This window comes from Montipora foliosa, chromosome 1 (assembly GCF_036669935.1).
Source record: "Montipora foliosa isolate CH-2021 chromosome 1, ASM3666993v2, whole genome shotgun sequence".
NCBI classification, from domain to species: domain Eukaryota; kingdom Metazoa; phylum Cnidaria; class Anthozoa; order Scleractinia; family Acroporidae; genus Montipora; species Montipora foliosa.
In genome coordinates this window covers 22,464,288-22,486,550 of record NC_090869.1, presented here as the reverse complement: position 1 = coordinate 22,486,550, position 22,263 = coordinate 22,464,288, and the positions used below count along the sequence as shown (strand labels likewise).

The 22,263-nt window shown below is 41.1% G+C and overlaps 2 protein-coding genes across 2 annotated transcripts; both read right to left on the bottom strand.

The window, feature by feature from the left end:
• Nucleotides 1-96: 96 nt before the first annotated feature.
• LOC137976050 (zonadhesin-like) lies at nt 97-21,636 on the bottom strand. The gene is made up of 4 exons (XM_068823316.1): nt 21,594-21,636; nt 17,859-18,129; nt 6,577-7,398; nt 97-5,111 (listed from the first exon to the last, which is right to left on the bottom strand). Exons 2-4 carry the CDS (start codon nt 17,952-17,954, stop codon nt 4,926-4,928), a joined length of 1,104 nt encoding a protein of 367 aa, XP_068679417.1. The 5' UTR covers nt 17,955-18,129; nt 21,594-21,636; the 3' UTR covers nt 97-4,925.
• Nucleotides 8,412-10,454, bottom strand: LOC137981839 (uncharacterized). Its single transcript, XM_068828882.1, has one exon. It carries the CDS (start codon nt 10,452-10,454, stop codon nt 8,412-8,414), a length of 2,043 nt encoding a protein of 680 aa, XP_068684983.1.
• Nucleotides 21,637-22,263: the final 627 nt, after the last annotated feature.

Below are 22,263 nucleotides of genomic sequence, written 5' to 3'. Positions count from 1 at the left end.
TTGAAATTGTTAAAGAAATTTCCCTCGTAGCACTGTTGGCTAAAAAGTACGGTGGTGTTGCACATTGAGCGGACGGAAGCACGGATTCGGACTCGCACTAAAAACACACACAGATTCTAAAATGGCGGACCACAACAACCTCGTGTCTTTATTCTTCCCATGATTCCTTGCTACAGTTTTGTTACTGGGGGGAGGGGGGTTAACACCGTATTCCTTAACCTAACTGTATAGGCCGTACACACTCCCCCTTATGAAAAAAAAAAGGTCGTCCTCGACATTAGACGGTTATCTAAGACTGGTGTCTGCAGTTATTAATACACAAGTCTAAACTTTTCATTCCTGAGGTCTAGTGGAAAGGGTTGATCCGGCCCTAACCACAAAGCCACGAGTACAAACACTTAAGACTTGTAGACACATACAGTTTGGAGTACTGTTAAAGTTCAACGACTTCCACTGGCAAACTACTAAGTTTGATGTTGTAAAGTAACAAGTGCAACTTGTGTTCTGTCCTTTTTTTTTTAAAGTCCACTTAATCATAGAAAAAAAAATTCACAAAGTTCGTGTTAGGATTTTTCTGATCACTTTAGAAAGGATACGAGTCAACGTATCTGTATGGTGTAACTGGCCAAACAGAGTTCATGCACACATTAGGGATTCCTCCAAGGGGTCCTGGTGCCAGGGGTACAGGTACTGGTGCCGCTCCCGCATTGTGGCTAATTAAACACAGTCCCGCTGGTTGGTAATAGGTCGGAGTTCCAAAGCTGTCATAAGTTAGTAAGGTAGGTGGTCTGCGCTCCCTTATCGGTCTCCCTTCTCCTGGTCTGACTTCTGACTGCTCTACTACAGATGGTCCAAGGACTGGATCTGTCGGTGCTTGTATCTGCAGGTCAGGTTGGTAGATACTGGAGGCCCCCTCCTCATCAGCGCATGCCTGGTTGGCTGAAGGCTCCTTGGCTGAACAGGTACTGTATGACAACGCGCTTTCTGGCTCTACAGGAGTGAAGGTTAACATCCCGGCGGATTCTTCTTCAGAACTGTCTCCGACATTGGAGGCCCCTGGTGACGACAGCTGTGGCTGGGCAGTTGGCACCTTCCGTTTTGATCTTTTGCGGGTGTCACTGGGCCTTGCTTCAAAAGGAAGATCATTGCATGGCAGTAGAAGGTTACGGTGAATCACGCGGTGTCGCCCTCCACCAGATTCAGGCATAATTTCATAAACTGGACTCTCTTCACCTTTCCGTTTCACTACCTTAAGTTTCGTACAAGGACTCGGTCGCCTGGCTGGAGTACTGGACTGTGAACTCTCCGGTCATACTGTTTCTTGCCTCTGAGTCCAGACAGCCGAGATTTCTTAGTGTCTATTCCGTATGCTTCTTTCATTGCCTCTTGCCACTCCTTAACATAAGCTGGGTAACTTGAGTAGGCAGTGGGTTTGGTACCAAATATGACATCAATTGGGAGTCTTGGGGATCGGCCAAACAATAGGAAAAACGGCGAATATCCTGTCGCTTCATGGCGAGTGCAATTGTAAGCATGAATCACATTTTGGAGGCTGTCCTTCCACTTGGACTTCTGGTGCTCAGGCAAAGTTCTTAGCATGGCTAGCAGTGTTTGGTTCAGGAGTTCTGTCTTTCCGTTTCCTTGGGGATGATAAGGCGTTGTTCGAGATCGGACCATACCACAGCATTCCTCCAGCCGATGGAACAACTGATTTTCAAATTCACCACCTTGATCATGCAAGATTCTTGCCGGAAACCCGAAACGTAATATAAAGTCATTATACAATTTGTCCGCTGCTGTTCGTGCAGACTTGTTGGTGGTCGCATACGCTTGGGCAAATCTTGTAAAATGATCAACTATAACCAGGATATACTCGTATCCCCCTTTGCTTTTTCAAGGTGTACAAAGTCCAATGACACCAGTTCGAAGGGTGTGCTACTCTGTATGGTCTCCATTGGTGCTTTTGGCAAGATGTTTGGCCTCTTTTGTTTGATGCAACTACAAACATGCGTCACGTAATGTTCAATGTCTCTTTTCATTCGGGGCCAATAAAACCGTTCCCTGGCAAGGTGAACGACACTTTCTGTCCCTAAGTGTCCCATTTCTTCATGTAGCTCTTTGTACACCATTCGATGAAACTTCTGCGGAAGGACAATCTGAAGATTAGGGCCACTTCTGCGCCGGAGGATTCCATCTTCTCCAACTGCGAGTTTACTCCATTCACGTAGAAGGGACTGTACTGCAGGTGACGCCTGGCGCCTGTCTTGTGCTGCGAGTGGTTCCAAAGGGGTAACCGATTGCACTAGCTGCAAGTGTCCCAGTAGCGTTCGCCCTCATGCTTTGAGGGGTTAGGGACTGTAATGTTCACCCTGTGTGGCGACCCTCGCGGTCGGGTGAGGAGCTGCTCTACAACTTCCAAGTCCGCTGGCCAAGGCATACCTGGGTCTGGTTCAAATAACACTGGTGTCCTCTCCTCTAGAGAACCACAGTTAATTCTACATGGTACTGTCACTGCCTGCCCTCGTGGTACCGTCAGATTGCGCTTACCATTCTTCAACACACCCATGTCCTCCATACTTGCATTTTGCACCAAATCAACCAACGCAGTAACATTCTCCAGTGCTACTTCCTTTAAAGCCGTATTCATGATGTCAACAATGGAGCTGCTTCCTTCGGTTACTCTATCGTTCACTACTTCTTCTATTACATTGTAACCAATGATTGGAGTTTCCAACTCATCTCTTGCAATGAGGAATGGTACAGTTAGAGAACTTGATGACTCTGTGTCCCACGAGAGCTGAAACTGTACTTCCACCCACCCTTCAAATGGTATGGTTCCACCATTTGCTGTTCTTAAGTTCAGTCCTACGTCCTCGCCAAGCAACTCTTCAATGTTCCTTAACTTTGAGGAAGGCAAATATTCCTCAAGCCAGCTCTTGGACACAATAGACACCTGTGCACCCGTATCCCAAAGGGCTTCGACTGGGACTCCGTTGAGAACACATGACACCTTACACTTCTTGCCAACCAACCTTGCAACTACCACACGTTGCCTGGGTGTCAAATGACAAGCAAATACATAACCAACCCCCCGAAGTACTGGCGTACTGTTCCTAGCTTCCAGTTGCTGGATCGCTTGGCAGAGACCCTTGTGACTGTCCCAGTGACGTTTCTGACAACTTCGACCACAATAACGAACTGCTTTACAACCTAAACATTGTTTGAAACTTTGTTGGGATCCTGCTGCAATCCTCTCACAATTAGTACACTGGTGGGACTTTATAAATCTGTCCTGGGGCGGGGCTACTTCCTGTCCCTCGGCTGTAGCCCCCGCCTGTTTCCCGGCCCTGATCTCCGTTTCCGACATCCACGGGCCCAATGGTCACTACTACCACAAATGTGGCAGTGGTCGCACAACTGCCCCTTTCCTTCCTTTTGACAGTCGATACAGCCCCTTGGGCCCTGATACCCTTGCAGATTCTGATTTACAGGTAGGGGCCTGGCGAAACGTTCCTCATTGGTTAGATTTCTCTCCACTGATTCTTTTAAAGTGGTAAGTTCTGAACGGACAGCGTGTAGTGCGGCCATGAACTCCTCTTCTCTAGGACTCTCTTTTCCCGGGGAGTTAAGCTTCTTAGCGGTTGCCCCTTGTTGGATGGATCCCCCTTCCCCTTGTGATGTATGCACTTCGTTCACCCTTGGGTTCCTTTGACGAGGGTTAGAGCCCAGTTTGGATTTTCTTTCACTTTCTTCTGAAACTACTACATTCAGTTGTTGAATTAGATCCTCATCCTGTAAATCTGGTTTTTCTAATATTGGTCTCAACCTGATCCGAATGGCCTCATCTTGAAGACCAGTGTCTACTGCATGTAAAAACATTCCCTGCACTAGCTTTAGATCATATTTCAACTGAGTATCAACCTCCTGCGAGGCAAACAGGATTTTTTGTCTTGTATCGAGGGCTCTGATTAAAAAGCTTTGAGGATTTTCCTGTGGCTCCTGAACTAAAGTTGATAGCTGTCTGTACAGGTCACTCGCACTCTTCTCCTGAAAATGGGATCTCAGAATACGTCTTAATCGGGGGAGTGTTAAGTCACTCAGTCTTTCTAAATAGCCAAACAATAGTCAAAATACAAACAACGAATAGAAATACTCATCAATACTACACACCAAAACACCTAATAAGCTATTTATTATCCAACTTTTTTGCGCTGAATTTTTAGCAAATGAATTGTAAACAAAAGAGAACGTGTGACAGATTTGTACTTGCGGGGCAACGTCAGCAACTAAACTAGTCAAACCGGTTCTCTACTGTACAATAACCAAGTGTACAAATAACGAACTGTACAATATCGTGGAATATTTGTACTGGTTTCGTGCGTTTTTTGTGCAATAACTAATACAGCTGGATAATAAAGTGATTTATCCGGCTGATAGCGCTATCCATCGATTGCACAACTGGGCCAGGACTGTATGGATTAACGAAACTCCTTTTCCAATGGAATCACTTGGGTGACCTTTGCCAGATCAAAGTCCAGTTTCTATAGTTCTCGATAAACCTAACTAAACTTGGTTAACTTGCCGATTTTAGGGCAGTGCCAATCCTTTCCGTGGTGGGGATAACGTTTGTTATAATATAATTTAAAATTTGTAAGCGATTGCCTGGTTCTTTTCAGTTAAATATTGGGCAACTATTTCGAATCATTATTTTTGTTACTCGTTAGGTGTATATTACTCTTTAACAGATTTAAATTGTGTGAAGAAATTTCTTCTTAGACAAGATTTTAGTGCTCCAATTGAGAAGATAGTGGCTTTCACACAGGAAACCAATGTAAGATCTAAAATGCGATTAAATCAAAAGTCTGAGTCCATTTGAAATTAGTAAAGCTGAGGGGCTGACGTCTCACAACTCCAATTTGCATGGTTTAATCCGATATCTTTTGGCAGTTTCCAACTATGAACTCTGTTGCATCGTTGATTGACTGCGCGAGTAGTTCTTCCGTCTTTCTCTTGGGCAACTTCAATTTTCTCCCTAACTTCTTCAGTCGCATCGGACGCCTGCTACTGACGCATATAAGACCAGATAGGCATGGGCAAGAAAAAGGAACTGTCTGAAGTGAAGCAAAGAAAAATAATGAGCATGTTAATCACAATTTGTAATTTTTATTAGAGTAGACGAAATTTCATATCGTTCCCTAGGTTTCTAATCTTCACTTTTCCTGGAATGTGACTGGGAGATTAAAGAAGGAGGGGGAGGGGGGGGGGGGGGGGGATGAGACACTTGAACCATGTTAGTTCCAGTTGTGAGCTGAGCCGCCATTATCCATTTTACTCGTTAGTCTAGTTTTCTTTAAAAGTGATAAAACCGGGAAATTAAAAGGGCCAATGCAAAGTCCTTCTCGCAACCGAAATAACGTTGTGAACAAGCAATACCTTCCCTTCAAAGTGATGACGATTCAATGAAGTTATTGATTTTTCTTTTTTTTTTGCGATTGGCAAGTAATGCCCAATCTATGCCATATGTTAATGCCTGATTACCCCCTCGCACCAGTATAAAGAATTTTTCGCAATTGCGTAGAGAAGCCTGAAAAATTCAGGACTTCAAAGGGGTTTGATATACGATTTATTTCCCCTGTATCATTTCGTTCATTGATTCATTCATCACGGGAACATTTAAACCCAAAAATTGCAAATGACCAGCTCCCAGCATCAGTGACTTCACAGCTCAGTTGGTTAGAGCGTCGCACCGGCATCGCACCGGCATAGCGAGGCCTACGTTAAAGTCCTGAAAATTTCAGGCTTCTCTTTGCAGTTCAGGGGCACCCAACGAGAATATACTTCAAACCCACTTAAACATAGCATTGTTAAACTATTTTCGTATTTAAACTGTACATATAGCCATATTTTGATCCCCTAAAAAATTTTCATCGGTTCGGATTCCCTAGCTGAAAGTCTAGTGATCCGAAAATTATAGGGATCAAAACTTTCCTTTTCGAAAATTTCAACCAGAAAAAAGGTTCCCGAAAATTCTAGGTGACCTTTTTAGGGTAAAAATCCGTTAAAAATGGGCAATTATACCATGTTTTAGATGTTCGAAAATCCAAGGACAGGCAGGCAAGCAAGGAATTTTACAACAAATGTTCCGGAAATTGTAGATCTCAAATCGTCTTCCGAGCAGATATTATCCAAAAATTGACGTTGGTTACCCCTGGCAGTTGCTAAGATTGCGTCCATGACTGCGAAGATCGTAGTTTCCCTTGATTTCATATCCGCAGTTCAATATATGATTCATTTTACATTTCACATTGATTCATTCGTCACGGGAACATTTGAACCAACAAATTACCAGCTCCCAACATCAGTGACTTCATTACTCAGTTGGTTAATAAGGTCGGTTGGTTAATAAGTATGATATATGATTCATCTTATATATATAATTTCGTTCATTGATAAAGCATTAACTTGAACAAGGGAAAAAACCTCATTTAGAATATCTAAATTTCCCCAGAGTTGATTTGCCCAGCCTTAAATTTATAAACGTTTGCCCATGATGCATCAGTTATTCGTTTGTCTTACCTCTACAACACACAGTTGTCCTAACAGGCGATAACCCGCGCATAATCCAAAGTCTTTCAAACAACACCTCCCCATTCCGCACTCCGTACTTTGACTACAGTTTTGAGAGACAGGCGTCTGATCTTGAGGGACTTCTTTCAAAGCTTTGTCGATACAAACGCCCTGGGCAGATTGGAGTTTCTTGTCTTTAACAAGATGTTGATGACGACGCATGCCGGTAAGAAAATGACAAAATTCGGTAATCTTGCATTCGGTATCTGAAGTACAAGAATATGGACTCTTCGGCGTGGTCTTCATTTTGGCAGTCGTAGGCATTGGCAAACAAAGACTGGTTAACCCATGACAAAATTCTCCACTTTTACATTCTGAAGCCGACTTGCATCCAACACCTGCAGGAGAAGAACTTGTGGGTTCAATGCGAGCCGTAGGATTTGGTAGACACATGTTGAAAAAATCATGGCAATATTGCCCTTCAGAGCAATCAGAGTTTTCCTCGCACCTCCGGACGCTCGCAACACTGGTTTTTGTCACTGCCGTTGTTTCCATGCGAGGTTTGTCGACACAAGTTGAAAAAAAGATATGGCAAGTTTGATTTTTGAGACAGTCTCCGTCCACCTTGCAACGAGATGGCCTTTTAGTTTTGGCCTTCTTGAGTTTCATTCTGCTTCGCTCGATTTGTCTAATAAAACAGATCTTTAAAAAGTCATGACATAATTCATGCTCTTGACAGTCTCCATGGTGCTGACACTGAAAAGTCGCCTTGCTGTGGGGCGAGGTAGGGCAGTCGATAGAATTTCGACAATCTGTGCCTCCGTCATGAGCCTGTGTAGAAAAAGTGTAAAAGCCCGGCACGTTAAGCATCTAGTAAATAAAATAATACTGACTGCATTTATTTCCTGCCTGAACCCATAAGGCGGTAGAACACTTGCAATCCTGTACTGTGATGTTGAATACATAACCTTGAGCTTGTTCCCGCGTGCTTGACAGAGATTTCCTTGCTTTCCCTTTCAAGCGAGGAAAGGTTAAGACCTGCTAGAACGATTTTGACTTTTTAACTCCTCCTTCCCAATAGACCATTTTCCCTATCCCATAATGCAATACGTTTGGGGGGTTCTTTATATGAAAACAATACAAGTTAATTGCGCTTGGGACTATATCATGCATCAGTGAACTGGATGTCTGGATGTCTAAATAACCCCCCAAAATGAACTGTATTATGGCATTTGCGAAAATAGCGAGTAGCGGAGGGGTGGAAGTGACGTTCAGTGACGTCATGTCGCGCATGCGTGACAGAACATCGAGGAGATCCGTGCTGAGGATTACTCTAGTCCAGTCAATATATTGATAAGACCCATCACAAATTGCAACAGAATTTATTTCTTCACTATCCATATCAGAAAAGTGTCCCGATCAACATATCAGAAGTCTAGAAAAATCTACGAAGGGGAAGTGACCTAATTTTTTACTTATACATCATACCTCTATTGGTACAGCATGAAAACGAGGCTACATACAATAACCTACTCTTAAATGTATTTCTTTTATCGCAAATTTACTAATGTCATTCAAACAAGAAAGATAATGATCCAGACATCCTCACAAGTTCTAATTCAACTGGGCAGGACAGATGAATCACGAATTATAATCCTTTTCCCTAGTACGTTTCTAATTTTACAAATAAGGCTTTAAAGATCAGCATGGGAACAAGACTAAATACAAAACAACTTTCCTCGTTTACTTTTCACTGATGGAAACATCACCGGCTTAATTGAAATAAAGTAAAGCTATAATCTAGACACCTTAGCAGACAGTGTCAATTTGGAAGAATGCATGAATCATAAATCATCATTATCGTCATCATCTTCACTTTCACAGTCATCCGGCTGGACAGAGTTGGTGCAACCTGAGCGTCTACACTGACCACAAGAAGTTGAACACTCTAGGTTGTGTTTTCTGCAGGTATATCTAAGGCTGCTGCAGTCTGTGGAGCAGTTGCATCTCACAATTTGAAGGAGGGCTTGAGGTGCTGAAGGTAAGTGTGTCATGATAGGAAGAAGCAATCTTTCACTGGCCTTCCATCCCCATTCTTCTGCTGACATGGTTTCTCCAACCCCCTTCCACTGTTGGACTTGAACGTACACACGTAGGCTGTGATATCTCGCTGCTGATGATGTAGGAGGTAAGCTCTGTGGCTGAACTTGCGAAGTGTTGGTGGCTACCTTTTCGCAGTACCGTCGGTATCGAAGAGAATCCAGTCCTTCGTCAGACGTGCCATTGTAAACACAAAGCAGTGCCTTTTCACCCGCTGCGACAACATCCTCCTTGGAGGCAGATGTGTTGTTGAACACTTGTACTTGATCTCGAAAATGCTGGCTGGCGAAGAACTTCTTCAGTGAGACGCCCTTACCAATACCATAGAGGCGAGAAGTGGTATCACATCCAAGGATTGCATGGAAGAACAACATGTTGCTGCATACCTCTTGACCAAGCTTCTCCTTCAGCACTTTCATGTTCCAGACCCGCCGTTTTATCGAATTGGCCTTTGGCTCAGGCTGAAAGAATAACTCAAATGCATCCAATTCCGTGTGATAGCACAATAGGATAAGAAGATCGGTGTCATCCCAGACAAGCACGGTGTTTATCCTTCTTGCACTTTCCACAGATGTCTGTACTATGAGGAGATCAGCATCTGCTTGGGAGTGACGTGTTTGGCAATTTCTCTTCTGCAGATAGCTGCTCAGCATATTGATGAAGGATTGCTTGTTGCTTGAATTTGACAAGAAGTGATCTTTCTTCATGGTAACTTTCATATCATCAGAAAATGTGACAGTTGTCTCTGTTTTCCCTCCCGCTCGCCTCTGCTGTGTCATATCCTTTGTGGAACTGCTAGTGTAACCATCAAAGACAACAATTGCTGCACCATACTTCCGAGTCACGTAGTTGCAGTACAAATCACAGATGTCCCTATATGTAGGGAATCCACGTGGCCAAGGGATCCGATGAAGAAGCGCACCACCATCCAACATATATTGGACTTCAACGGTTGGCCCAGCAGGATCGGAAGGCAGCTTGGCCCAGATAGCATCTGCTAGTACTGGCTTTTGTGGCTGAAGCAGCCTTAACGAGGAATCAAATAGAGCTGTTGGATAGCTACATAGCTCATGCTGGAACATGGCTTCCATGTCATCCAGTGATTTACTGGCAATAATCAGACGCTGAAACAACAGCTGCGGATCCACCTGGATCTTCTCTCCATCAATTTTGACAGATGACTTTGTACTAAGTGTGATGACCTGATTACTTCTTTTGAACTTGAATTCCACAGCTGATTTTCCTGTCATGGATTCTAAGATAGTCTGTCCGATCTCCTTAGCATTTTCCACATTCACGGAACTGTCAGCATGGACGCCATTCATGATGTTCATCAGATCTTGATGAGGTGTGAAAGGGTTTCTTTCTGCTAGAGAAAAGAGCAAACTCCGGGTGTCCTTCATGTCGCGGGCTTGCCTGGACTTGGTCATATCCTTGTTCTGCTCGCCTGTGCTGTAACTTACACTGGTGAGGTCCAACATGACATGATTCATCTCGGCACAGGCAGCCATGGAGAGCAACCAAGTCAGTCGCTGTCTTTCCGTCATCCCACGTCCTCTTGTAAGACCACCACTTGTCTTAACGCTTCTCATTAGCACTTGTTCAATCACAAGATCTGTCGAGAGTCCTGCCCACATGCGGTTGCTTCTTCTAACTACATGGAACCCAGCGTCAAATTTCCTGTATACATCTGGATGTTCACTCTCAAGGATGTTCATGGATTGCAAGTACAATCTGGCACTTTTAGCATACAGATTGTGCCCTGAGGCAGCCAGATAGGGAAGCATCTCTGACAAAGCTTGTAGATGGAGTCTCCAATTACCGGTTCGCTCAGCCTTTATGAACATGCGAAGGATGTCTACCATATCCATATACTGCAGCCAGAGCGATGCTGTGCGGTCGTCCTTCATGAAATCCCTCTGTTGTTGGAGATGGCCTTTTATCCTGTCTAGAACATCAGCTGCTCTAATTTCTTCTGCTGACTTTTTTTTTGTTTATTAACTCATCATACAGGGCACGATCTTCCTGAAGGTCAGGATTCTGTCTGGGATCTGCAGTAGATGGCGTATTTGATGCAACATCTTCATCTTTATCTTCATCTTCAGCTGCCGCTGACTCATTTGGCGTATCTTGCATTCCTGAAATGGGAACTGTCAGAGCTTTGGATAGCATGAGTGTGTTAAGAGCTGCATCTACAAAAAGGTCACTTCCCAGAGGTTCAGACATAATGATTGTCAAAGCCTTCCACCACAGTGGTTGATCAAAAGTAATAATTGGTGTTACGTTATGCTTGCGTGCATGTTCAGTTACAAACTTCAATGTGGAGAAGATGCAAGGAGGGTCACTTGAACTCATGTCAATCATTGGGAGGAATGTCACAGAGGACTGACCCGGGTGGTTACCACGATGAACATACTGCATCATACCAGACCAAGCTGGTCGAGAGAAACCAAATAAGAGTGACGTCTTCCATAGAAGATTGGCTGTTGGATCGAGGGCTTTCTGGATAACTATGTCATTGTACTTTATCTCTATTTCCTGGTTTGCTAAGCCCTGGTGCTGTATTTGGATGCATCCTGCTGTGGAAATATCTTCTGCATTAACTTGTCTCCTTAGAACAAGTTGGCTCTGCGTTGTTCCGGGGGTAACAGCGGCTATGATCCCCATGCCATGGAACGTATCGTTGCCGTCCAAGGTTCTTGTGTTGTGATCAACATTATCTGCAACATATTGAACAAACTCAGAAGTATGGCTGGGAATATCAGTTCCTTGATTTACAGCTGCATTTTGTCCAAACTTCTGCACTTCTTGATATGAACAACAAAATCCATGACGGTGGAGGGAGTCAATAAGGATACGTGATGCAAAATGGTGATGAAGCTGTACAGCCACTCCAACCTGAAGTGGCGCAAGTAGAACTCGAGGGCGGGCTGCTTGCATCATGGCTTGTCCAATAGATGCCAATTTAAGGCCGACATCTTTTCCTGTCAAGATCCCTTCTAAAAAAAGCTTGAGAGTGGCAGGAAGGAAGTTAAGGCATCTCTCTTCAGTTTCAATTTCATTTACGGTGGGATAGTGCTCATTTGAAGTGTCTACTAACTTGATGTCATTCTTAATGAGCTTGGCAGCAGTTTCTATGATGTGTTGTTTTTCCTGTTCAGGATGATCCTTTTGACGAGCATGAAATTCTTGAAGAACAGTCTCTGCCGTGCTCCTGAACGTGACTACTTTAGCCCTTCCATTTAATTCAGTGATTATTATTTCATCACCAAAGTGCTCCTTGATCTTAGCCTTCATATGTGTATGGCCATACGCTGTGCTTTCCGAGTCTGCCATAAAATCATTCATTAAGTCAATAAGGTCACTCACACTTATCTGTTCGTCGTCATTTTCTTGAAGAAACCTTGCTACTCGCAGGAACGCATCCGTTTTTTCTTCATCTTGCGGTCGGCCAACTTTTTTCTTCTTGTGCGTAGGTTCATCAGTCACAAACATCTTTGGAATTTGCTTCCCTGTGCGGAAATTGACGCTACATGTCTGATGATACACTGCATCAGCGGCAGGTAAGTCATGTACGTGCATAATTCTGGCCTGTACAATGTCACTCCATGCATCTTGTCTTTCACAACATGTCGCCAATATAGTATCCTTCATGTCTAGGGTTGTTACACTAAAGACCTCTCTTTTTTTCCCTTGGTCTACAACATTGACAGGCGTTCCACAGAAAAAGCAATCACTGCTGAAACTGAAGCTCTTTTCCGCTGAACAGCGTTTGGAGTGGGAAATACTTGTGTCTGGGGTTTGGGCGGCCTCTCTTTTTGCTTGGGCTATTTTGTTAGGGTTGCAATGGATTTTGCGGCAATATTGGTGAACCTGTTGCTCAGGTACGGTGCAGATAGTACTATCATTACGCTCTAAACTTGTTCTGTTAACACTTGCACTGCCTTTCTCTCCTAGCGTAATTATAGCGGAGTCAGGCCCTTGGTCGAGTGGCTCTTTACAGATTATGCAATTGGCTTTTCCATCCATCACAGATTAAGTTTAAGATTATCTGAAATCATAAATATTCCAAGATTGATTGAACTAATAAAGCTTCAGCGAGTCTAGTTACAACACTGAATTCGAAATCCGAGTCTGTTCTTGCCATCATAAATTCGGTTTGTCAAATTTAAGTACGTTTTTAAGTAAAAAATCTACTTATAGGTCACCAAAATACTTCACTTCAATACTTCTTTTGTACATTTATAACTTTAAAATATCTGTTATAACCTTAATACGGTTGCATCAACAACTACAATCTTGCACAGCATATAAACAATGTAAACTAAAAGAATTTTAGTTCTCGTACATTTTAAAACCATTTTTATACTAAAATAGTTTCACGAACTCCAGAAAAAATATGGTATTTTGTGGCTTGAGCCCGAACTGAAGTGCCTCGATGGTCTCTATTGTTATCTTAATATGATAACTTAACTGCGAAATAGGGCTATTATGCAGCTTGTCCTGGCCAATAGTCATCATATTTCATGAATTCGAAGAATAAACGATTCAAATTCACATGATGCTTACAATTTATTTCATTATATGTGCAGAAAATTGTTGTATTTAAACTGCTAACAAGCTTACGAACTTACATACACTGTAGTGAAACCAAAATATAATTCTACTTTTCTCTGCAAAAAGGTTATCTAATTTGCAAATGTGTTTTATTGTGCTTAACATTCTATTCAAATCACCATCAATATTTAAAACATTGAAAAGCAAGTCAAAACAAGTAAGAAAAGGACTCACCTGTACACAGCAAATCCCACGTGGAGGCGGCCGTATTGAATTGAGGGGGTAGTTTCTAAAGAAACTGTGATGCTGCGTCGGTGGGGAAGTAGTATACAAAAATTTGGTTTTATCAACGGAGTTGATAATGTAAATTGGCCACCGTACAGAGATTCTAAAAGCTGACGTTTCGAGCGTTAGCCCTTCGTCAGAGCGAATCGCTCTGACGAAGGGCTAACGCTCGAAACGTCAGCTTTTAGAATCTCCGTACGGTGGCCAATTTACATTATCAACTCCGTTGATAAAACCAAATTTTCGTATTGAATTGAGCCTGCAGTAACTAATGGTCCGCGGCTATTATTTTTAAACGGTCTCAAAATGTTAAGACAATATTTTTTCAATCAATAAAGACAATTACAAGGTTTTCCTAACGTTTTGATTTATGTAACAGCCTGCAAAAGATAACTGTTTATATAGCCTCGTTTTCATGTTCAGCATCAGAGTATTCATATAAATAATAGATTTTTCTCCCCTTGTTCTCCTTAGATTGTTCTAGACTTTTGATATGTTGTAGAGGATATATTTCTGGTTATAAAACCGTAGAGAAACTTTCTGTTGCAATTAGTGATAGGTTGACCACTTTTATTCGCTAAAATGCTTGGACTACTCTCCTTCTCGAAAGAGAGGGGAATTGGCAAGGAAACCTCTTCCAAGTAGGGTATGAACTTGGACAAGTAAAGCACCGAAACTCCTCAAACACTGGAGTTATCCAAACAGGATTAGAGCGAAGAGGAACTAAGACAGAAGGGTAAGACTAAACTCAGGTATGAGGTGATAGCAAGCATGCTCAAAGTATCCCAGGAAGTCAAAGATGAGTGGGAAAAACTGAAAGGCACCGAAACATCTCCAGGTTCAGACCGGAGGCTGTAAAATCTTTTTAACAGCCCGTGATAGCATGCGAAAGCATGCGAAAGTCCAATACAAGCATTAAAACTCTTGACAAAGAAATTTATAAAAAGCAGAGGGAACAGGCTTAAGATATTCACGCCTGCAGTCGAATCAGATGATGTTAACCTGGATAAAGATAACGATTAAAGCTACAAGAGTCATCTCCAGCAAAAAGTCCTTTCTACTGATGACAAATTTGATATATAATAATTGAAAATAATTATCTTGCAATTAGACTGGATTTTAAGGGAGGCTGCCTATCACATTTACCTGCCAAGCCCGTTCACTTGTTGTTTCAGCCCAAAGCAAAACACAATGTTTGCGTAAATGAGAGTTGGTTTCCCCGGCAGAAGATCAGTTTGAGACATAAACATGACCACCACGAGCATTTTTTGATGCGCGACGTTTTAATGGTGTAGTAAAGAAATGCGATTCGGTGCAATTTAACGTAACAGAGAAGAACATCGCGGAACGGACTAGAGCCGCAGTGTGTGCGCGTTCAGCGTATCGATGATCGACACTGAACTAAGCCCTGAAATACAACACCTTCAAGCGCGATTTTTCCCAACAAAAGGAAACTTTCGTTTTGCTTAACATAGTAATAGCAATGACAAAAAATCTTAGCTGAGATATATATTACGTGGGAAATGTCTTTTTCGGGCGCTCAGAGTGGGGTCATCTTGGAAAAGTTCAATATTGTTGGAATGTATTTTTGAATCTTTTTTTGGAATTACTTTCGCTATTTAAAGATCTCAGGCGAGTGTGAGGTTACCCTAAATTACATTTTTCAAGATCTGCTTTTCCGGCATTCTTGCCCTTTTCAAACGGAATATCTTCCTTCATGTAAGAACCGCATCCCTGCAAAGTGGGTGTCTTACATTAATCTTTAAACAAATTTCGCTTTCAGGCTTTCCTCTCTTTCTGGAAAATAATGGAGCTTCGTACCCCTACCAATATGTACCTATATAAAAATTACATGCCGAATGCTCCTGTCCAGCCAAACTTGTGTTAAATACTCCAATATTAACCACCATGTTTCCTCTCTCCAAAATAAGGTGAAATTGATTTATTTCTTAATAGAGTTCTACACCTTGACCATTTCCTTTATTTATTCAATGCTTTAGGATCTTTCTTTTCGCTGTCTATGAAAAGATGCCCAAAAAATATTTCTTTCAGAAGAACTAACCACAGTGAATGCTCCATGGGTAATGTTTACACTGCATTATTCTGAGTCATATGCCAATTCAAGTATTTCAATTGAAATATGAATAATTACTGCATTTATAGCGTTATCCATGGTTATTTCCTGAATGTGATTTATCCAATCAGTGAATATCCATCGACCTTTCCAAAAACCGAGAACTGAAGACTAAAAGCTTTATTAATAATATTATTAAAGGAATCGTCGGCAAAGCAACAATTATGTCGATCAATCAGCGGCTGGAATTAGTTCATTTCGCCTCCCTCTTAACTGTCTAGACATTTTCTGAGATTGGACTTTGCTTAAGCAACAAAACCTATTGATACTTTCAAATATGCATGAAAGTATGAATAAATAACTCACTCATTTCGGTCAGTCCACCAGACGCTTCAAGTTCGATGCATTACATTTTTTTTTGTCTTAATTTTGTTAATATCAGTACTGAATGCGCACAGGAATGACGAGTACCTCCTTGGCATACCCCACAAGGAATACTGGATACTGTTCGACAAGTAAACTTCGAGCCGGCGTTAGTCCCCGAGAAAAACTGAGACGTGTTTTCGAAAGTAAACCAGTAACACTTGGCTAGAACAAGTATATTTTCAACGACAGTTGTGCGATTAAAAGATATACGGGAATGCCGGTCTTAAAACGGCCAATCTCATTACGATGCATGCTTGCAAAGCTATGATCATGAAAAAATGATATGACAAATACTCGTACACCGTCGGAGTGAGGGATTTTCTATTTAAGGGGAAGAATTAATGAATTTCTTTTGGAGACTCATCGTCAACCTATGGTGTCTGTCGTGATTAGTTCGTGTTTTGGTTAAGTAAGGATTTCCAATATTTTGCGATTTTTTTTTCCTCTTCGGCAGCTGTAACATATAAAGGGCCCAAGTAATTGATCTTCCCTGAAGCAAATGAACTGATACTTTTTATATCGAATTTTTTTATTTGCGCAGATACAAGGGTCAAAAGATATCATTCACATTATTTTTGACTTTCTCTTGAAATCGCCGAATATTTGCCTAGTGCCATTTAGAGAAAACAAAGTGATTGCCGCAATTAAACAGTTCCATTCTTTTCAGCCGGAAATGCAGGACGTTTTGTCTAATGTCCATTTAACAAAAGCTCCTTTTCCGGACCGGCTTTCGGTAATTTTCCACGGAAATCGGTCACACTTCTTTTGAAATGCTGAAGTTGATTATGGTTTTCTCTTAGCGGCATAATGAATTATATATATATTGAAAACTACTCTTTAATTTTCCCTTAAAAAGCTCACATCTGAGTATTACTGACTCGAGTCACACGTGGCTTACCCAATGACATTTGCGCACAATTTCTGCTTGCAATTGTGTGCGTTTGAGGAACAAGGAAATCACTCACGAGACATATCTCATAGCTCGTCACGCGGAAAGCTAAATAAAAAAACTTTTACTGCGACGCCCATTTGGTTTGGCAAGAAAATACAGCAAACGACTTGGCAAAACAATTCCGCCTTTTTGCGGTTATGAATAGCTAGTTTGAGGTTTTTCTGCCGGTAAGATTTGGGGGGTAACCGTTTTAACTTGAGCATGACGCAGGCAAGATAATTTTACGCAAGGAAGGTCTAACCTTGGCCCGTAGTGTGGCTGGCCAAGTCCAAACTAGAAACCTCCGGTAAAATGCTTGCTTTCCGTGAAACCAGCCGTAAGTCATCAGTATAACCCAGTCGGACAGACCTTAATCCCATCCGCCTCTTGACCTCCACTCACAAAGAGAGAGAGGTTAGCCTCTTTTCTCGAGAGAATAGGTTTCAGGCTTTTATTATTTAGGTCCGTACCATGTTAAACGTGGCGCTTATCAATGCGGAGCGTTCGGCGCCACTGGCTCCTTTTATTTTGACCGTGGATGAGATTAGGGTTAAAATCTAATTTTGCCGTGTGTTTGGAATAGAACTTGCCCAAAGTCGTCAATTAGTAAGTATACCACCAATAAATCTGTTTGTCTATTAACCGGGCGGTTTGTCGATTTAGTTCCTCCCTTTTTCATGTAGCGATTCAGTGTTGGGAGCGTATTACCAGAGCATGGACATGTACAATTTTAAATACTCCAGAATTTGTGACATGAACATGTGAAAAACAAAACATACAAGCGAATAATGGCTGCCGTTATGGTGCTCGAGCTCAATATTCCTTAGGTATCAAAACACCTTTATTGTAAGTCAATCATAATGCGATATATAGATGATCAATTCAAAGTTTCTTAGCTACAAATAAATCGGTGTTTACCTTGTTGGCGTTAGCGGCCGTGTATTCTTCCTGGATGGTAAGTGCAGATGAAATTGTCAACAGGTACAGTGTTGTGAGACAAATCCTAAAAGTCATCTTAAGACAATTCACTAACACTCAAACGAGCTCTTAAGCCACTTGACGCCGTGACGAACTAGCTAATTCTGGATCAATTTCTTGCTTTTCCTTACCAAGATGTCTGCGGGGCGTAATTTTTCTTGGGTATAGGTAGGAAATATAGGGTCTTGCGATCGGAAATGCGCTTTCCTGACTGCAAGAGAGACACATAATGAATTTTAATTGAGCGTTCACTTTGATGCACCGACTTCCTCAAACAAAATATTGAAAGAATGTCATCCTCTTTTTTAAGTGTGCGGTTAGCATAATCGTTTTCCTTAGCTAAGTTAATTGAATAGGGTCTTTTTCTACTTCATTGTGCCATTCGCTTTTGCCTCTTACTTTAAGAGACGAATAGGTTTGGCGGCTGAAATACATGGTTTATACTATCAAACCTTGTGCCAAACCTCATATACTTTTTTCTAAACAATTATTGATTATGGTCAGTATCCACTAATTCGTTGCATTACAGCATTGGTGAATGCAGGTTTCTCCATAGCGAACTCCTATACAACTCATTTAAAAATAAGGAAAATCAAATACAATGTTCGGATTGGTGTGATTGCAACCCGCTATTAAATTTTTCTTTTTCATTTAACGCGTGTAAAAACCAGGTAAAACAATACGAAGAGTAACATTTATGTTCTTAATTACCGGGTGATCAGGTAAGATGATTTAGTCGATTTTTTTTCCATGTCTACTGGCTTATTGCATTTAAGATCCCCATTAAAATCATTTTTTTAATGGACTCTGTCACAGACAAAGGAGGAAATACTTTTTTTTCCTTTGCAGCCGGACGTCAAGCCAATATTGTATCAAGTAAAGTTACTCAATTTCGCTATAGTGATCACAGCAGACGTGTCTCCTACTGATTCTCTAAGATCAATCCCGGTGCCAATCGGAAAGAACTTATTTCAAATTTATTATTTCTATGGAATACGAGGAAAACTTACATTAGATAACAAAAAACTTAAAATGATTACATAGGCGTATTCGGAGGTTTAAGGACCTTTCCCAATTGTTATTTTTTCCTGCGATTACAAAAGCCGACAAAATAAGGGAGAGGTCGTGTGGGGCTAGAATTGTGAGTAACGTCAGTGTGTAGGAGGGGTGAGAACAGATGCACGAAAGTAACACCCTCATTCTTACTCAGTGTTGCATGCGTGTATGTTTAGTGATCACATAACGTCTTGCACAACTCGGACTCGGTGTTTATAAAAGTACTGAAGTAGAGAAGGTTTAGCACTGAGAAGTTGAACTGCGACTGTGGTAGAGAAAAGTAAATCAGGCTTAAAAAGCGGATTGATTGCGTCCGGCGCAATAATATTTTGTAAAGTAAATCACGTTTTGGTGATGCACCGTCACCAGTACAACTTAAGTGAAAAAGTCAGTCAGGCATACTGTTTTCGCACAAGAAAATTTCATACATTTCTCTTGTTTTATATTATTTTTTATCAAGGTTTCGATTGGGGGGGGGGGGGGGTGGGTGGTGCATTTATTATCATTTCTCAGCTCTAACCTAGCAGTTTCCTAAACTACCAGTTTCTTACTAACTAGCAGTTTCGGCAGCATCTGAATCATTATTATCACGATCCTCGTCATCACCACAAACAACAACTATAATATTTACGTGTCAAAGCTGACCATTGGCCTATTAACTTGGAACACTTTTTTTTATTAAAAATACATATTAACCCTTTCAGCCCCGTGGGGTTCCCCATTGACGAGTGAAATCGTCTGGCGTTAGACAGAGTAAAATCTATAAGTGGCACTACTGGGAGTTAAAGGGTTAATGGGGACATAGTTTTTGAGTGAATCCAGCTGTTGTTAACCCTTTCAGCCCCGTGGGGTTCCCCATTGACGAGTAAAATCGTCTGGCGTTAGACAGAGTAAAATCTATAAGTGGCACTACTGGGAGTTAAAGGGTTAAATACTTATTTTATTAAAATACATATTAAATACTTAAATGAATACAATTAAATGAAAAACACTAATGACAAAAAACTGTTATTTTTAGCGAGCAGTTTCAGAGGCCCTAATATGGATAACGACTGATTTAATTGTTGCCCCCGCAGGGTTTTGGCCAAAACCCGAGGAGGCAACCTGGAAGCCCCCGCGTAAAAAAAAAATATGTAAATAGGGTATATATTGTATAGCGGAAAGCAATCTCGATTTGATCAACCGAGCGCGCAGGGTGGTATCGGTATTGCTTAACAGGTTCTGATTGAAGGTAAGTAATTTTCAAATATTTACATCATTCCTTTTACTTTGAAAATCAAAGATTACAGTATCTGATGGAAAATTATATTGCCTGAGTCAGAAATTGATTTTTCAGGCACAAATCATAAACAGGGGCGACAATTTGCCAGACACAAATGAAATCAGACTGAACAGGGGCGACAGACTCGGCCACAAACAGTGCTAGAGGCAACCTCATAAAGCAAAAGCATAGTCTCAGTATCGACATTTTCAAACAATCTTCGATCATTTTTACAACAGCTATTCACAGATAATAATAATTACCGATCCGATTTTATTCCTATTTTATGGTATTTCTAGGTACCGTGGAAAGAACCACATGGATCAAAATGTTGTCTTTTGATCATTGAATGTTCCTGTTTCACTTTTACTATCATATTTTCAAGGCGTTTTCCAAAATTATGTAAATTGGTTTTTAATTGACATCGTATCGTATCGTATCAAATAAACGTTGATGAAAAATTACAAATAAATGCTGTTTGTTGTTGACCCATTCTTTCCATGCATCTTTCATTTACCTACCTAATTACCTGTAAAATAATATGAAGACATCACAATGTGCAGCACAAATTCATTGGAAAACACCTCAACTGCCATCCGTATTATCTTAGGCGTGGGCAGATGTAGTGAAAACTATTACTAGTAATAAAACACGTCGGCACAAACCTATTCAATATCGCAATGAGTCTGGTTTTTTTTTTTTTGGAAAAGGTGAGGTATTCAGTTCTGTAAAGACAATTCTAGAAGCTGACTCAGATAAAACAAGTTGACTTTCCATCAGCGAAAAAAAGATAGTCTTTTGTAGTCGATTTTCATTTTTATTTACTCAAAATTTAGTTCAAAAAACAAGAAAACAAGATTAGTGTATTTTAGGCAAATTGGTCGGGATTTTTCATCATGGAAGGCTAAGTAATTACGGTGTTTGGTTCGTCTTAAACGAACGAAATTGTGCAGCGACCTCCTTGAAAAACGGTAGGCTATTCAGTAGAAATAACTCACTCAACATTAATAGTCAGAGGACATTCACCGAAACCTTCGCATTTTATGAATTCGCTAACTGAAAATGAACACAAAAATGGATCATGAAATAAACCGTCCCATTAGAAAATGGTAAGCTTTACTGATAAAAACTGGATTTAGTTAAGTTCAAGTCTGTAACAGCTTATTAAAATATGTTTTCGAAGCGTTTTCACGTAACCTTTACTACTACGAAGCTTGAGTATCCAACTGATATAGCATATAAAACGCGACCAGCGTCTCTTGACGTATCACATCCATAAGTTAATGTACAAACAGAGGAATTGATCGCTTCGTATGCTCTTCTTCATTTTAACAGCGTTTAAATTAAGAGAATCTTACCTTGCTACACTTAGCAAAACTTTCCTTGTCGCGTCCCTCGTCGCACGAACTATTACGGCAGGAACTAAACCACCTCCACTGGATCACGTGATAAAAGCGCGGGAGGGTGCATACTATTGTTATTGCGCATACGTTCTGCGTATCTCCAGATACTCGGATTTCCTATCGCTGATGCTTACTAATACAGGGATATTTTTGTGCGGTTTAAATAATCCGGAGAAAGTAGATCTTAGTAAGTACTCTTGTTATCCAAAAAGAAAATTGGGGGTAACCATGCATTTTTGAGAGATATTAAATTAAGCTTCAATTTGAGGAAGAACGCCATAGCTTTTTACGAATATTATTCATGAATTATCTTTGAAAAATGCGTGGTTACCCCCAACTTTCTTTTTGGATTTCAATAACACTTGTTAAGATCTGCATTTCGTGCATAATCATAAACCGGGGCAAAAATATCTTTAATTAGTAGGCACCGTCCTTAAGTGGGCAGGGTGGCTATTAACCACGGAAAGACAATGGTTGCATGGCGAGTGAAAAAGGTTTCCCCAAAGTTTGGAACACGAAATGTTGAAATATAGCTAAATATGGCCATAAGTACCATTTTGTTTTGGCGGTTTTCTCTATTTTTTGGTTTGCTTTATTTGCTAAAAACCTTAAGGGGGAAGATTAT

Coding starts and splice junctions, on each gene's coding strand:
- LOC137981839 (XM_068828882.1), bottom strand. CDS start 10,454: ATGCTTCCCTATCTGGCTGCCTCAGGGCACAATCTGTATGCTAAAAGT.
- LOC137976050 (XM_068823316.1), bottom strand. CDS start 17,954: ATGACTTTTAGGATTTGTCTCACAACACTGTACCTGTTGACAATTTCA. Junction 7,399..17,858: donor CGGCCGCTAACGCCAACAAG/GTAAACACCGAT, acceptor TTTTCTACACAG/GCTCATGACGGAGGCACAGA. Junction 5,112..6,576: donor GACAACTGTGTGTTGTAGAG/GTAAGACAAACG, acceptor GCTTCACTTCAG/ACAGTTCCTTTTTCTTGCCC.